We start from the raw sequence: 18,276 nt of genomic DNA, 5'->3' as shown, positions 1-18,276 counted from the left end.
ATAGACGAGTTGTTTTCTTCCTTTTGTCAAAATAACGGTAAAATTGTCACTGTGTGGGAGAATTCAAACGATGCGGATTTTCGTCGTGGTTGGAAAAATGTAGGTCGCATCACAGTTGAACATAGATAGCATGTCCGATGATGAAACGGTATAAAACGAATCTTTTTCATTTTCGCTTATAATTCGCTAAACATTATCATGTAACTCTTTATGACTAGCCAGTTGAGGTTTGCCACTTGATGCGATGTGATAATTTTCTAACATTTGTCAAGTGACTCTTAGTGACTGTTAAGCGCTCTATCCGATTAATTACTCATATCTCGACTTAATAAAATATTTCCCAGAAACAAGCCATTCAACGGACCATGTCATGGATGCAGGTCGTTCTGTTGGGCCCACATTTATTCAAAAATGCTTTCAACCAACAATAACAGTTTCTGTTAGAAAGACAAAACGAATCGACTTAAATATGAAAATGACCTAAATATTTTGTTATTCGGTTGAAATTCATCATTCATTTGCGTCAAACCAAATATTAATTATTTAATGATGAATGTTGGACTTTGTACAGGTGTTTTGTGTGTTTCTTTTTTCGGTGAGGACAAACATGTAAAAAAAAATAATTTTCTTCATTTGGATTGATATTATAATACGCGCTGTGTATCGACGATATGAGCGGATAAAATGACCTTGCTCCGAGCAATTGTGATGATAGAGACGAGAAAAACGAATTAAGATCGAAATAGTTGTTCCAATATTGGTCGACTGCATTTGACTGTCTCATTTTCTCACTGACTCAACAAAAGAAGTAATAGATTCAACAATTGGGACCGGCATCCACAAACTCTAGATGCCATCAAATCAAATACATTTTCAAATGTGAAACATTCGCGAGCAGTCTTCTGATTGGATTCTACGGATAACCCTCTAAATATTGTTGAGTTACTGTAAAAACATGGAAAGCTTCACGACTATACAACCGAGCAAAAATCCTTTCTAATGGCAACATAAAATGTTGCTTATGGCCTGCCATAAGCACTTCTTGCAGGATAATAACCGGCGATATATATATCGGATGATTTCGTTGGTTTATGAATAGATTGCGCCCAAAGTCCAATTAAATTTAATTAATCCGAATAATTAAATTTAATATAAAACGGTTCCCTTTCATTGATCCTCTGTCTGTAGTGAACGCATAGTCAACCGAAGAATCTTTCACTCTTCGATAAAAAGATTGTTTTTTAAACAAATTGCAAAAATCGGTTTGTGGACTACTGTTGAGATGAGTTATTTGGTTACTACATGTTTAAATTCTCAAATTTAAAACGAAAATTGATAATTTTACTGAAGAATTAGAAACGTTAAATGGGATCGTCTTATATGGAGAAGGAGATAGATTAACCAAGTATTGAGAGTTTGGGCACAGTGATTTGTATAATGTTTTCAGCGGTTCAAAGAACGCGTATTATTTGAGATTTACCAAAAATGCCTAAATCTACCAAAATTTATCGAAAATTTACTGTCAATGAACAAAAATTTAACGAAAATTTAACGAAAATTTAACGAAAATTTGACGAACATTTAACGAAAATTTATTGAAAATTTAGTGAAAATTTAACGAAAATTTAACGAAAAATTAATAAAAATTTAGCGAAAATTTAACGAACAAATTACGAAAATTCAACGCAAATTTGCCAAATTTAGGCCCTGTATCCAATGTATAAAATTTACATTTAAATTCTCTTCTGTCAAATTTAGAATTTAATTGATTGAATCGGTTCGCTATGAAGGCTCGTTACAGCAACAAAATACCTTGAACTACTGAGAAACAATAATGTTCAAGAGGCGTGTCTCCCGTTCAACGTTTCGTATTACCACAAATTATTTAAAAAAAAAAATCAAAACTGACATTCCACAACCGAACAAATCGAATGCAAAATCAAATCGAATGTTTGTCCACCACCTGTACCATTTTCCCATGCTCTACAAAACACTGTGATACGAAAAGCAGCATAATCTTAATCTGTAAAATCTCTAATCATCAGGTTATACGGTCAAAAAATGTACAAATATTCCAACAATCACGAACGATTTTGTCTCCGTTTCGAATTTTTATTTTGATTTTTTTTTGCCTTCCTTCGGATCGAATTCAATGGACATGTGTAAAATTTATGGTTCATTTTGTCCTGAATGTTCTTGTCAGTTCATTATATTAAATTTTAATATTGTCGAAGGAGGACAACAAACACAAAAAGGATGTGATTTTATCCTCTCGTCACCACTCCGTTCTGTGTGTGTACGATTTTTATATAAATTAATGTTACAAATCGTGTACAAGAGAAAAAAAAAACGGACGAGAAGGTAAACATGGGTCAAATGTGACCTGCTCGAATATCTCCAATGAATCGTAAAAGGTTCCTTTTTTTGTGTCAGTCGAATTTAAAAATTGAACGAAGGAATTAAATGGGTTTGTTGGACAAAACAGATATTGTTACCTTTTTATGCACATTTTTTTCTCTCCATCGTGTGTGTGTTAAATGCTCTGTTGTGGTTAATTTCGGTCGAAATAAAACACCTTGCTCGATCAAAACGAAACAGTAAAAGGTATTGTGTTAGGGGGGCGCAATATACCTGAATCAGTAATGTATTATCATCGACATTTAATGGCACAATTTAAAGTTCCCATTCGGACGATACCAACTAAAATCAATTTATAGACACCGTCGTAGTCGCACACTCTACGTATACAATGTAAAATTTGTATGTTAACAATTAGAGTTATCAATTTTCGCGTAGTTTAACGATTCACTGCATTTTACAGTCATGTGAACAGCGAAAGGTGAATTAACCATTTATCTACATTCCAGTTCTATCCAATTGGTGAATTGAAATTGTGTGAATGCCACACACACACAAGGTTTCGAATTGTGGATAAAATGTGTTCGACCGCACAGACAACCCTAATACTGATAGCGCAATTCAATTTTTTTTTTGTATTTTCTTTCTACTGTTCGTTTCGATGTCGATTTATTATATGAATTCCGTTCGGAATTGCGATAATAATTTATTGTTTTAAAATTAAATGCGATGCACATTCGATGTGATTAAATGGAGCTGGGTTCGGTCGAACGTTTTGGTTGGTGGGAAGTATTATGTTATGAAATGAAAATCTACGTTTTGATACCGCATCTTACAAAACTTTTGATAAACGGATAGCCATCTGTTGTCGACAGTAACGAGGAAGACATAAGCCACGAGCACTGGCTGAAACTAATGTACATAGCATTGTATGTTCAAACAAATGAAGTAATAGATTTTGTATCAAAATTTTACAAGTATTTCGAACAAATGAAGTAGTAGATTCGACAATTTTAGGCAGACAACTGTGTCCTTGCAAGACACTTCAGTACCGAACACAAGCTTTGTCGGATTGTCTTTCATTTTACTTTTACGAAACTTCTAAGAAATTACTGGCGTTTAATTCTTCCACTCAAAAACTCTCATTTCTTAGCTTTTGTCGAGTGATAGAACCGTCGATGATCCATGTGGATTAGTGGACACTCGTTCGTACCATCCAAGTATGAAAACGAATAAAATGTTTAAAAAGCATTGAAATCCCAGCAAATAATGAGGTCATATAACAATCTACCCGCGATACGGATCTACCACACAATGCACAGCTAACCTCGACAATAAAGCCCATTGAGACTTCACAAAAACAAGGTTTTCGCAATCACATTTTATCGTCTATATACCTCAGCTACTGTACACGGCATATTATGATGCTGAAACCAGTGGAGAGTAGCTTTTCGTTTGCTGTTTTTTATTTATTTTTTTTCATTTCACATTAGTCAGCAGAATGAATGCGATGACATTATATAAATACAACCCCACCCACCCCGACGTACATATAGGTAAAATATATACACAGTCGAAACGGGCGATGGTACAATAATAGAGCCGGTATGTACAGAGCATATATCACAATGCAATGTTTTGAATATTTTGCATAATTAATGTCGAAATGAGGAAAGTTTATTTTTAATTGGAAAAGCCATGTAATATCATGGAATATATCGGTTTTTCGGTGGTACCCGGGGGTACACATACAGCCAAATATAATACAAAACACATTGCCATCATACAATCCGAATGTTTTATTTAAAATTTTCGGAAATTTTCGAATGAAAAGGGTTTTTTTTGTGCATAAAATACATTTTGGATTTTGAATTTGTAATTTCGTATAATAAAACGTGTCAATCTGATCCATCCGGGGAAAAAAAAGTTTTTAATTTTCCAGCTTTTTCCAGCTTAATTAATTTTTTTGTTTTTACTCATTTCCGACAATGACATGGAGTCGACATTATGCGGTTTTCCATTAAATTGAGGATTTGATAGATTTTTGTTTGTTTTTATTTAATTGTTTTCGACATTATGGCCTCTCCTCTCATTCCCTTGGCCTGGAAAGTCAGGGTCTTACGGATGACAAACACTCGGAAATGTTTATCACAAAATGTTCTTAGTGTGCCAATTGATCGAGTTATTCTCAACGGATGTCCCAAAACTAATTTTTTATTTTGAATTGTTAAATGCAGAAACGGACGTGTCATATTAGTGAATTATAAAAAAAATGTAATTTTATTGATTTAGATCTGTTTCACATAGATTGACGATGTCAATAAAAGTTCTTTTGATAATTTAGAACAAAGAACCATCGTAAGTCTGTTAATGAAGCAACGCACTGAATGAAATTTCATTTTTTTTATAATTCGCTAATCTGACACGTGTTTAATTACTTGATAATGACTTTGTCCTGTCACTTTACGATACGATAACTCGAGTAATTTTCAACGGATTTCCGGATGAAATGCCTGAGGTTAGGTTCGAAAGTGGGCTTTAGAGGAGTAGTACTCTCAACAGAACTTTCCGGCAAAATTAATCATTAAAATAAAAAATAAAAAAATTATTGAGATATTGAGTCAGTCAAGGGTGCTGACCCATCCAAAGTGTGGGTCCTAGTTTTTTTCTCCTTCATACAATACATTAAATCCGTACCATCATGTCTACTCATGTCTAACATAATATGAACAAATTAAGCGATTACCTTATATTTGGGGGGCGTGGGGATGGAGGAAAACTAATTTTCGTCAAAAACATAATGACCCAATAATTACATTTCGATAGAGAACATGGGAAACATGTCAAGACATTTTATATATCTCCGACAGAACAGAACGCAGAATATATCCGAAATGTATGCTGAGCGAACTCCTTTTGTTTCACCTTTTCACGGAGCCAAGCACGCGACATTCCCGACGAGGTGTATTCGTATGTAATGTCTCGGTTGGTATGCTCGATGGTATGTACGATTTTATAGGATCATACGGTTTATCCATGTAGGCACCATTGTGGTATGTATATGTATATGCATGCACGTATCTGGTACATCGTATAGATACGTATGTTGTATGTTAACCAGCGAATTGTGTTCTATTCGATTGATTCAATTAAATTTGCATATGACATATGGGTTTGTAAGTTTAGAATGGAATTAATAGTAACGTTTAAATTCACAGACTGTTTTGTGAACGTTTCAATAAATGTTACACACAGTGTCATACACGTACGAACGTTGAACAGACAAATTCAATTGATGATTTTGTGTGTAAGATAAGTATTGGATTTCGGGGCAGCATTGTTTTAACAATGATACGGAGAGGAAGTGTAGACACACGAAAACGTTGTCGAAGAGGAGATTTTCAATGGATGTCTGTAGTCGAAAGAGTCAATGGCAGCACAGACGACGGATAGTTTGATTGATTCATATTAGTTTGGTGGAATCACAAGCCATATTGATTGTTCAGCAATACGTTTGTTCTCACAAAAATTAGTGCACAATTGTATCTGACCCAATCACGAGTCGAATCGCCTTTTAAATTCGCTCAGCTTGCATCACAACAACCTGCATCCCAGTTTCTGTCCTTAGATAAAGATTAGCAGGGCCTACTTTAAAGAATTGTAACGCCGAAAAATTCTGTCAACTACGAAAAACTCTGCAAACTCCGAATACGTTCTGAGAACTCCGAAAAACTCTGCGAACTCCGAAAAATTCTGAGAACTCTGAAAAATTCTGAGAACTCCGAAAAACTCTGCGAACTCCGAAAAATTCTGAGAACTCCGAAAAATTCTGAGAACTCCGAAAAATTATGCGAACTCCAAAAAATTCTCAGAGTTTTCAGAATTAAAGAAAATCGCAGAAAATTGCACAAACTGTAAAAATCTTACGAGCGACCGATTTTGAAACATTCACATTGCAAACTTACGCGAAAGAAAAGTCACAGGAAAAAGATTTCAAGTTCAACGTGCTGTTGTCTCTAATTTTTTTTCGTGTTTCGTTTGTGAAGCTTAACAAAATAATGGCAAAAAAACAGAAATTCATTTTAATTACGACACTTTACAACCACCCCCCAACACAACCAGAAAAATATTTTTTTCCCATTTTCCGAATACAGGCGCACACACCAGTGACGCAATATTGTGAGCTCATGAATTTCCATTTAGAAATGAAGGCGAGAGCTTTTTTTTACCCCTCCGTCGAACAACAAAAACACACCAAGCACTTTTTTGACTGTCGAATGTTGTTTTTTTCTTCTATTCCGTTCACTTCCAAAGCGATACACAAATATTTTGTGTGTACATAAAGAATTCATAGAAATTCTTTGTGTTATAACGCGAAGGATATACAAACGACAAACGCGAAAACAGCTGCGAGAAAATAAATTTTCACTGGAAAAAGCGGAGAGATTTTTCCTTGGCTTATGTACCAAGACTTGCACTCGTAATTCTCACTTTTTAAAATTGTTGTATATGTACACAGACATTCGGGGGTATATAGGGCTTATATGTACTCGGTTCAATGTATGAAGAATAAAAAAGTTTGAATTTTCCATTGGAATTTTCTTTTCATTTCTATGTACACAGCCAGTGCATGCAATAAGAACAAGATGCTCCATTTATGTGCAAGAAAAAAAATAAAAATTTCACGCGCAATGTATCGGTAAAAATGCATCGGTGAAAATGCAATGCAAAACTTTTCCCGTGCATGATGTTAATCCGAAAGCTTTTCGCAAACTTCCAATTGTATGTCGGTTGGATGTACAATGCAAAACAAAACTTGGACGAAACTGGTTAACTGGGGTACAGCAAACCCCAGTTAACAAACGAAAATGGATTTAATTGAATTAACCGCAATAGCCGACAGAGTCTCTAATTTCATCTCGGATGGAAATGAATGCAATGGCTTGTCGGTGTCGGTGATATGGTGAAATGGTCGGAAATAATTTTCAATTTTTCTTTATTAAACAAAAATTTACGGAACGGGGAAATTGTTTACAATATCCCGAGACTTGATTTCTGTGAAAGATTTTTCGTCTTCGCTTGTATTTCCCATGTAGTAAAATGCGGCTGTGTGTTGCGCGGGGTGTGAGTGGCAAAGGAATATTATTTATGTACAACCAAAAAAGAAAAGTGTACTTGAACCGACGAAGAAGTTGAGACTTCTGTTGTGTGAGCAGATTTTTTTTCGTCGTATTTCTTCTTCTCGTGCACCCATTCCCTATTCCACACAAAAATTATATATTTCGCGCGAGGTTGTGAGTACGATAATCGACTTTTCGCTGTGATGAAAGTGAAAAGTTAGAATTTGTTATGTCTGGGAAATGTTCTTGCATTAATTAAATGAAGTAAAATGGTTTATCTGCTTCATTATATTGTGTATATATAACACTGGGACACACAGAGCACAGAGGGTGTACATGGGGGAATGACGGAATCGGGGGGAAAATGTTTTTTCGGGTGAAATTCTCTTGCGGTTTTGTTTACAATTTCTTTTCGGTGAAATTAAATTATAATTTTATTGACTGAATTTAGGATTCAAAGTTTATATAAATATTTGATTGGAGAGAGTTGGAATGTAGTTGGATGGATGTTGTAGAGGTGTTGCAGGTGTTTCGGTTTGAACGAATTTTGTTTTGCTTGTTTTTCGGTGGAAATGGATTTGATTCGTAGTGGAGAGGTTGTAGAAAATACAGGAAATATTCTGCGGGTCATTTTTCATAAGATTTCCAAAATTTCACTAATTTTACCAAAATTTCCCTAATTTTACCAAAATTTCCCTAATTTTACCAAAATTTCCCTAATTTTACCAAATTTCCCTAAGTTCTACCAAATTTCCAAAAATTTCCCTAATTTTAACAAATTTCTCTAATTTTAGCTAAATTCTTAAATTTTACCGAATTTCCCTAATTTTCCTGAAATTTCCCTAAAATAAGAAAAAATTTCCCAGATTTTCTCAAAAGTTTTTTTTTATAAAAAAAATTGGGAAAATGTGAAGAACTGTTGCTCCGAAAATAGTCCACGATAAAACATCAATGTCAATTCTAGTGAACCGTACAACATTTCATTGTACTCTCAACGATGACCACATCCAAACGTACTTTGTACGATTGTCGTTGTTTATTTTAACAAAATTCTTTCGAATTTCTTTACAATTTTACAACAATCTTATCGGTCCGCTATATGCCATCAATTAGACTAAACAACGATCGCGATTGTATTTCTCTTTAAATATTAACAAAAAAGTGATAAGACGGGGTTCTGGTAAAGAAACAGTTCCGCGTTAAATTCTCTAACATAAAAATGGAAAGGAAATAAAACAACTGGCAAAATCTGGAAGAAAACAAAGTCTATCGGCGCCTGAGTGTCACATATCATCGATTCCGTTTAACGATTTTGTTTTACAAATTCAAAAATCTCCATATCTTTAATCACAGAACAAACAAATCCAATTTTTTTAAAACAAAAACATAAAGAAACGGGGAAGACGGAGAAGTCCGATTTTTAAAATGTTTTCTGATGAAATTCTGATCGATTGGTATCCAATTTCATAATTTTAATATTCGGGAGCGTTCCACGGACGTGGTTTTTAATCAATGTATGTGTTTTGTAGGCACTACGGCGAACGAAGTTACGGTAAAAATTTGTCCGAGATTTGTTAATGATTTATAAAGAAAAGAGAAAAGTAAACTGTCCCATCGGGGCCTTCGGTTTAGTTCATAGATATCCTTTCAATTATACATTTGACATGTACTTAAAGTATTTTGATTACCGTGGATAGGTTTCGTGCGTCAGTAAAAGTTAAATCTAGTACTTCGAAGTAGTGAACGTTTTGGTTCGTTGGACGAGGTCTGCGAAAAATGTTCAGGAAATTCCTCAAAATCAACTCGTTAAAAGACCTCTCCATTCTCTGCTGACTTACTCGGATTTTTTTTTTAGAATAGTATCGCGAGAAGCGCTTGAATTTACGGTTTGATTTGTGTGTGTGTGTGTGATGTAATTTAAGTAAGAATTGTTGATGGAAATATGCCAATTGTGGTAGCGAACAAGTTTGCAATAAAATCTCATCTGAGATCGATATTCGTTTGCGGTCATGTCAATATTTTTCCATCGACTTAATCGCGTCGCAATTAAAACGAAAAATAAAAATTTTTGGTTTTGAAATGAAGCGATGAAAGGTGTGCCAGAATGTTGAAGCAATACCAGATAATCGACCGCTTAGCTCGAAATTTATCGTGCATACAGACAGAAACAGACAAACTAAACCAATTTCACTATTCCACAGAAAAAAAGTGTTTTAATTGTAACGTTGTCAGTGTGGCGATAGTGTGCATAGCCATGAATGTAATTAATAACAGGTGATAAAGGAAAAAAAAACTTGGCTTGAACAGAGTGTTTAACCACCTTCACCCGATAAAATGTGTGTGCTAATATGTGTACATTATATGTGTACCGTGTAGCATTACGTTCAGAAATGAAGTGTTCAAACAAGCATAGAATTAAATAATTTCCTTGTAATGAGAGATATGCTCAACGATATTAGAGTGTGTGTTCTTTGATGACACATATTGAGTGTATTTTGTAAGAATTTGTTTTAAATTTATTTCCTCAGCAGCAGTCGATAATGTCAAATTTTCGTTGTACGTACCCGTAATGCGTTCTATTGAGTCGATTGTTATTTCTAGCATTTTTTGTCATACAAAAAAAAATTATAAACGCGATATTCAACTTCAAACATTTAATCATCTGCTATCGACAACTAGGACAAAAATAGACGATTGGCTCTTGCTAACTTCGTCTTATTTATAGCAAAAAGTATGTTTTAACAAATGAAGTACAAGATTTCCAGTCTTATAAAAATGCATTGATCAAATCAAGTAATAGATTCGGCAACTATCATTGATCACTGTCACGCTATAAACAATTGGAATTTCTTAAAATTCTATTAGACTTATTGTGTACATTTGATTGACTGTTCAGAATTCGATGAAAATTCACAAATGCTCTTTTTGCCGTTCAACTAACGACTTATCGCTCTACTAACGACTTATCGCTCTACTAACGACTTATCGCTCTACTAACGACTTTTCGCTCTACTAACGACTTATCGCTCTACTAACGACTTATCGCTCAACTAACGACTTATCGCTCAACTAACGATTTATCGTTCAATTAACGACTTATCGCTGAACTAACGACTTATCGCTCAACTAACGACTTATCACTCAATTAACGATTTATCGCTCAACTAACGGTTTGCCGCTCAACTAACGACTTATTGCTGAAATAACGACTTATCGCTAAACTAACGATTTATCGCTCAACTAACGACTTATATCTCAACTAACGACTTATCGCACAAATAAAGAGTTCACGTTAATTGAATGACGACAGGGCGAATGGCTCATTCGTAAATTACAGGAATCAGACGTAAAATTGCACGACTTAAATGTTGATTCTACATACGAGATTTATTTGAATCACCAACGAAAGCTGTCCTAACCATACATCGGATTCTTTTCCGTGATCGCTCATTTTTGTCATCGTTAACGATAGGCATCTGCCTAGCCGTTTTTTTTTTGAAAGGTTTAACCATCAGAAAACATCAAATAATTTCATTGAAATAAAACAAATTTTTATAAAGAAAATAATCAGATTCGATGTTGATGATAAATAAATAATAAAAAAAACTCAGAAAATCATCAAACAAACGAACGAAAAAAATCTGTCGATGTTTTTCAAATGGAAAATCGAAATTTATTTTGTTTATCTATATCATTTTAAACAATTAAGTTCTTTTATTGGTTTATTAAAGCGATATACAGTCGATAAACTGATAACTTTTGTTGCATTAAATAATAAAAAAAATTTGAGATTTCTTGTTAAAATACAAAAAAAAATGAAAGGTGACCGACGACATCGACGATATGTAATGAGAGAGTATTTGTGGTTTCGTTGAAGAAGTGGATTTATTTTCGGAAATTTTTTAGTTGTTGTAAGTTGTGATAAAAATTACTTTTACAAAAATGTTGCGGTTGACTCGTGTAAAACACAAAATTGGGCTTCAATCAAACTCTCGTTTATTTATGAACAACACTATCAGTAAAAGCGATACCAAATCGACACCTCGACCTCGACAACCATCAATTACCATACGAATAGTTAAATGCAATTAAATTGTGAATGTAACATTATAGCGAATTATAAGAGAAATGATATTTGATTTATCTGACGATGTCAACAAAAGTTTTTAACAAAAAAAACATCAAATCGTAGCCCAATTAATAAAATTTCATTTTTCTTATAATTCGCTAATGTGTCCCGGATCTATTTATTTAACTCGAAAAACAAAAGAATTCATTCGATTAACCCATGAAATTGTCGGGAGTCAAACGGGATATCGGATTAACAAACCGAAATCTGTATACCTCAAACAATGACTCGTGCCGGAAAAAAAACACGTTATAATGGGACACGTTACAGAGAGACGGAAAAGGCGATTGGAGTCGTTAAACAGATTTTTATGAGTTCCTTATTAAAACGCATCATCTACATATAAAACATCAATTATACCATATATAACATGAATATTTGAATGCGAACCCCTTTCATCATACGTATATAGTGCCGTATATGGATAAAAAAAAATAGTCGTACGCTTTTGTTGAATAAAATAATGTCTTAAAGGTCGTCGCGGGCATAACCTTTTTCGGACTGTTTATGAGGGTTTAAAGAGCGAAAAACTAAAATCGAAAAGGGACTCAACAATAATGAAACTGACGTGTGGCTATTTCACTTCATGCGAGATGATTTTTTGTTCTTGAGAAAATATAATGAGAATTTCGCGTTGTTTATTTTGCGAAAAGGATTTGTAGTTATTGGAGTTAAGTTTTGTTGAATATACGTATAAGTCAGCGCAAGCAAACTTTGATTAACATTTTTTTTGGGCTACCGACCGCTGCTGTTAACAGAAATTTGATATTTAAGAGTCTAGCTACAAAGGACTTTGACGTTCCATTCAGAGTGTTTGATTTATTGGAAGTTGTTTGAATGTAAACTGATGAATACAAAAAAAGCGAGGAAATGAAATTCAATGGTCCGGTTGTTGGCTTATTAAATCAAGATTGATCAAGACGTTAACGATTCAAATAAAGTTTTTTTTTCGTGAAAAATGATTTGCGAATTTGATTGACTTTGATTGCGAGCACTTGAACACAAAAAAAAAAATTGAATTTCCATTTCGAAGGAAACATTCAATCACAACAGAAATTGTAAAGGACACCCAGCTCGATATAACCTTGTCATATTAACCTAATCCTTACCTTGAGCAATCCGAACCGCGGGCATTTTAATTCTCATTTTGATGTATTTGTTTTTCACGCCACCTCAAACAGTTTCTCTTCCACTTGGTATTTCCCAAAAAACGAAATTTTTTTCGAAATTCAAATATCCTTTTTTTTACTCTCTCACTAACTTTCACTCGTCCCGCTGAACGACACGTTCACTCTTACCGTTCAATGTTTTTTTTTGTTTAATTTAAAAAATTATTGAGCAAATTAGGAAAACGAAAAAGAATTTGAGTTATCGATAAAATTCATTTGTTTCACTCCAGAAAACACACGGGTTGTTTACCGTTCAACAACAAACTTATCATACGATTAGAATTTCCCTTAGCAACTTTTTTGTGTGTGTGCTTTCGTTTCTTTTCAATTTTTTTGTTTGTTGTTTCGGTAAAAATTGGTCGATAACAAATAAATAAAAATTAAATTTCTCCTAACAACCGTCCCGTTTATTCTGTTCGGAAAATTTATTTTTTTCGGCTTTTTACTTCCACGTCTTTCAATTCAAAATTTTTCCTTTTCTTTTTGGTTAAATTTTTATTTTTACTGACCACTGTCCAACTTGACCATTTATCCGGGTCCCAATAATTTGCATAAATCTTCTTTATTATCACTGTCCATCGATCAGTTCCAATAAGCATTCAGCTTACTGTTATTCCATCAAACTAATTTAACCGTCAGTTCTCAAAACACAAATTTCCCACATCGAAATTCATTTCCACATTTTGCACCCACAACTCAAAAACCGAATTCACAAGAAAAAGGCGAAAAACAACCAAACCACCGGAGCACAAGGAAGAAAATTTTTCTGTTTCCATATATCACCAACAAAACACACGAGAAGATAGTTCGTTTCCTTTTCAAAATAATTTTTTTTTTCTTCTTTTCTTTCGAATTATTATAAAAAGACGGAACACACAACCCGACGTCGTCGCAACGTCCTTACTTCGCGACAGTCCGTTTGCATCTAATATGATGGTCTAACAAAATACGTTATATCACCAGCACTGGCCACCGGTTCCCCCATTCAAGACACACATAGAGAAAATATGATTTTACCAGTGTAGCGCGCATATAGATCCATCTATATCGGTTCGGATATATCGTGTATATACAAACAACTCCGAAAAACGTTGTTATTGTCGGATCGCACAATATATAGCAAAACCATACCATGCCATCATATTCCTCTCCGTCGTCGTCGTCGTCGTCGTGGTACACTATACAGAAAACACACCGAAAAACGTAAACCGAATGTTCAATAGTGCCCTATGTGCACTATACTGAACCAGAATGATTCTGCTGGAAAATTGCGCGACTTTTCGAAACGGACCACTACGAGAGTGAGTGTGTGTGTTTGGATGTCGTGTGTGGGTATGTATGAATTCGACTTATACGTGCAGCACACAGAGAGACGTGTTTTAGTTTTATGGTTGTGTGAACGATGTGTATATGATGAGTATACACACACACCCGATGTGTGGAAGAATTGAGAATGAATAATGTTTATCCGCGTCGCGTACATATAATAATTTCGAGATTTGGACTTGTGGTCCAACAAGAGTTTATTTGCTGCTTGTTTCCACTCTATCACTCTGTTGTTGTATTGTGTGTATGTGTGTTGTTCTTCGCTTACGACCGTCCATTTCACGTACACACATTCGAATTCGAGTCCCCCCCTTTGAACATGGGTATAAAATCATCCCTTTTCATTTAGTTTGGCACACACAAAATATATCGAAAATTCAACTCGTTTCTCTTTCACATGTTCACTAACGCTGCTGGGTTGGTGTGTGGTGTCGTTGTCTACCCCATATATGTGCTACGTTTTGTACACATATGAATAAGTGATGATATATTGGTTCGCGAGCGCATTATGTATTTTTGGGGAGATAGTGCGGGTACAAAAATGTTCTATTGAATTTGGAGAATCATAGCAAGGTAATTTTCGAACGGAGAAATATACATTTAATAAACAGGTTGCGCGCGCTGCTGCCCTTTCATCCCTACTAGATAATTCGGCAAATATCTCTATATATATCTACGTACACACACGGCACACACAGAGTATACGCTGTTGGGTTATGCAAGTTCATCCTGAGAACATGTTTTGTGCGTTGTGTGTGGGGGTGGGATAAAAATGCGAGTAGTGTTTAATATTGTTTATGTGTGTTCGTCCTGTGTACATTCCATGCATACAAGCATGTAATTTAGAAACTTATACACATTTACAGAAATGTTTTTTTTTTTGGTCGGAGGGATGGGGTTGTGGGAAGCTTTTACTGTTGGAGTTCAACTAAAACGAACAGGTAGAGAAGAGAGGTTATTGTGACTCTGCTGAATGTTTTCAGTTATACCTGTCGGATATATTTTGTTGTTCGGTGATCCTTAGGTGGTCTTTCGATTAATTTTTTTTCTCCTCCAGAATAGTTGGAAAATGTTAAAGTCCGATGCTGGAAATGTTCCCACAAGCGAAATGAATTGAAAACATTTTTCTGACCTCCTTCGAAGAATAATTTCGTTTAACTCAGAGCACGTTGACTGCATTCAGACAGGAATTACTGGAATTAATCTGAATGTACCCAATCATTTCACGGTGGATAAGGATGAAAAATTGAGCATGAGATGAGACTTTTGTCGATCCGTGATAACGGCAAATCTGGAAAGGCAATGTCCTTCACAGATAACCTCCGAATCTAGTAAAATATCATTATGTATTACGTATTATGTCGTACGTATTACGTCGTACGTATTACGTCGTACGTATTACGTCGTACGTATTACGTCGTACGTATTACGTCGTACGTATTACGTCGTACGTATTACGTCGTACGTATTACGTCGTACGTATTACGTCGTACGTATTACGTCGTACGTATTACGTCGTACGTATTACGTCGTACGTATTACGTCGTACGTATTACGTCGTACGTATTACGTCGTACGTATTACGTCGTACGTATTACGTCGTACGTATTACGTCGTACGTATTACGTCGTACGTATTACGTCGTACGTATTACGTCGTACGTATTACGTCGTACGTATTACGTCGTACGTATTACATATTACGTCGTACGTATTACGTCATACGTATTACGTCGTACGTATTACGGCTTTCGTATTACGCATTTCGTATTACGCAATTTCGTATTACGCATTTCTGTTTTAATTATTGAAATAAGTGCCGATGTTTCTTAATCACAATAAACGTAATAACCAAAATCCGACAGTACCGTCCAGCACGTATATCACAAAATTACGTAAATACGAAATGTGCATTTTCGTAATAAAAAAAATCCAACACTGGCAACTGTGCTATCCGTTAAATACCAATCGCTTGATCGAAAATGGTGCAAAATGCCGCCTTTAAATATTCAAATCACTTTATCCATGCGATTCAACACCTCCGAAATAAGTTTATTAATTAACCCAGACAAAACAGAAAAGAAAACCTCTTTAAGATACGGAGCGTCGAGAAAAAAAATTAATTTTTTAAGTAAATACACGGGAATCCCTATACCAATTTCGTGTAATGCTCCGCGCGTTTCTGTATCAACATTTTTCAAAAACATCACTCATAAAACTCTGCACACCACGAAGTTCTCGCGCAAAAGAACAAACATAATAAAGTTAAAGAAAAGCGAGACGGAAAGTTCAATTAACGCGGCTGCCTTTTTTTTGTGTTCATCTTTTGTGTTGTATTGTGCATAAATTGTAAAATTTGTAAAAGAAACTCGATTAACGTAAAGATGTTTTACTCGAGACAAGGAATTTATTCATTCATAAAATTTTTCCTCTCTACCACAAAATTTTTGTATGAAATTTTTCGTTGTTGTTGTTGCTGCTGCTGCTGCTTTCGTTCACTTCTTCCGTGCTTTTTATTTTAAAATTTCTGTAGAAGTGTTTTGATGAACGACGACGATATGACGCGTTAGTATTGGGTGAGAATAGGGATGATAGGCGAGGAATAAGTTTTTTCCGTCTTGTTTAATTTATAGGCATTAACAGATCAAGCATTTATATTTACTGCGTCGCATTAATTACATTAGGAAGACTTGCATTTTGGAAGATTAGAGGTTACTACCATGTTACCAACGTTTGACCAATTTGTGTGAGTGTGAGCCAGTTTCAAACATTCCAATGATACGTTGGAACGTTGGAACGACTGCCAATAGCATTTTCCTTATACAAACTGATATTGGCAGGCGAACTTGCATAGCATTTTCCCTTTTACACAGGCTGTTGGCAGGCGCCTGCCAATAGCATTTTCCCTTTCACAAAGACTATTAGCAGGCGAAATGACGTGCCAATAGCATCTACGGAAATGATAAGTCACGTTTGACTGAATTTATTATTCTCGGCATCGCCTCGGATCACCAAACTTCACATGAAAAATCTACTATTTCATCGCAAAACCTCAAAATAGACTAGTCAAAGTCATAAATTTTCGTATGATAAAGTCTAGCGAATTGTAAGTAAAATGAAAGAACTGTGCTGAACCGTGGCAACACATGAACCATGTCTTGACCAAAGAATAAATGGACGACTATCTGAAAAAGGTTTGGCTACGAGACGTCCGCTGTACACCACGATCTCATTATTATTGCGTTATCAAGACTAATCCTTGAAGTCTACAAGGTCTACTACTAAAGCGAAAATATTTTCACGGGTTACATTGAGTCGAATGAGGTTTTTTCTAAGGATTTTCAATGCGGATTGTGAGTATATACAACACGAACTGGAAATCGTCACGTTCTTTCTAATCTGTCTGATGTACATCACCGTACCGTTTAGATTAGAATAGCAAAGAGATAAAGAGAAATACATCGGCAAAAATTCCACCTGAATGTCTGTTCATTCACTCAATCGAAAAAGCTTTGATCCCTTGAACTATACGATTATGTCCACCCACTCCACCACACATATACTGTCTTCATATGTGACAAATTTCAAATCTATCGAGCACTAGATGGCAACATTCATATCGCAGCAACACGCACCCAACATCCCACATACAAAAGCTGGATGTAGACATGTATGTGTTTGTGGGTGGTGGTGAATAGGAAAGAGGGTGGTAAAACATTTGGTGTATAGTGAGTGAAGGTGTACGATTTAAATTATGTTCTTCGCACAACGGATTTTTTTCCATTTTTTTTTTCATTTTCAATTTATCGTGCCAAAGAAAGTGATCTCTTTGAACTAGTAAAAATGATTGGATGCAATAAAGTACAGATAAGGTTAAAGGTTTCATATAAAACACTTTGTATCTATGCATCTATCGACACACCGAGTGTACACATTTTGTACAACACACTCTCCATATAAATAACAAAGCGAATGGTGCTTTGGATTTTTAAAATACGGAAAAAAAGTGTTGCATTGGATCGCTGGATATATCGAGTAATATATATATGGCAAACGAAACAGCACAATAAAATGTTACCTTTAGAATAATTTACGCAATTATTGATTAGCCAGTTACCTTGTTACCTCCATAGATAATGTGGAACACTTCAATGTTTTACACACATGCAATTCAC

The 18,276-nt window shown here is 35.0% G+C and overlaps 1 protein-coding gene across 2 annotated transcripts in view; it reads right to left on the bottom strand.

Annotated features, from left to right (window-relative positions):
* The window catches only part of LOC119075869 (B-cell lymphoma/leukemia 11A), a 73,255-nt gene extending 59,247 nt beyond the window's left edge, over positions 1-14,008 (bottom strand). For both annotated transcript variants that reach the window (XM_037182430.1, XM_037182431.1), the window contains exon 1: positions 12,717-14,008. In XM_037182430.1, the coding sequence (XP_037038325.1) occupies positions 12,717-12,753 (37 nt within the window). In that variant the 5' untranslated portion in view covers positions 12,754-14,008. The remainder of the gene's footprint in view (positions 1-12,716) is intronic.
* Between the last annotated feature and the right edge of the window lie 4,268 nt (positions 14,009-18,276).

The sequence above is a fragment of the Bradysia coprophila genome, unplaced genomic scaffold (genome assembly GCF_014529535.1).
Source record: "Bradysia coprophila strain Holo2 unplaced genomic scaffold, BU_Bcop_v1 contig_232, whole genome shotgun sequence".
In the NCBI taxonomy this organism is placed as follows: Eukaryota; Metazoa; Arthropoda; class Insecta; order Diptera; family Sciaridae; genus Bradysia; species Bradysia coprophila.
This window is presented reverse-complemented; position numbering and strand designations above follow the sequence as displayed.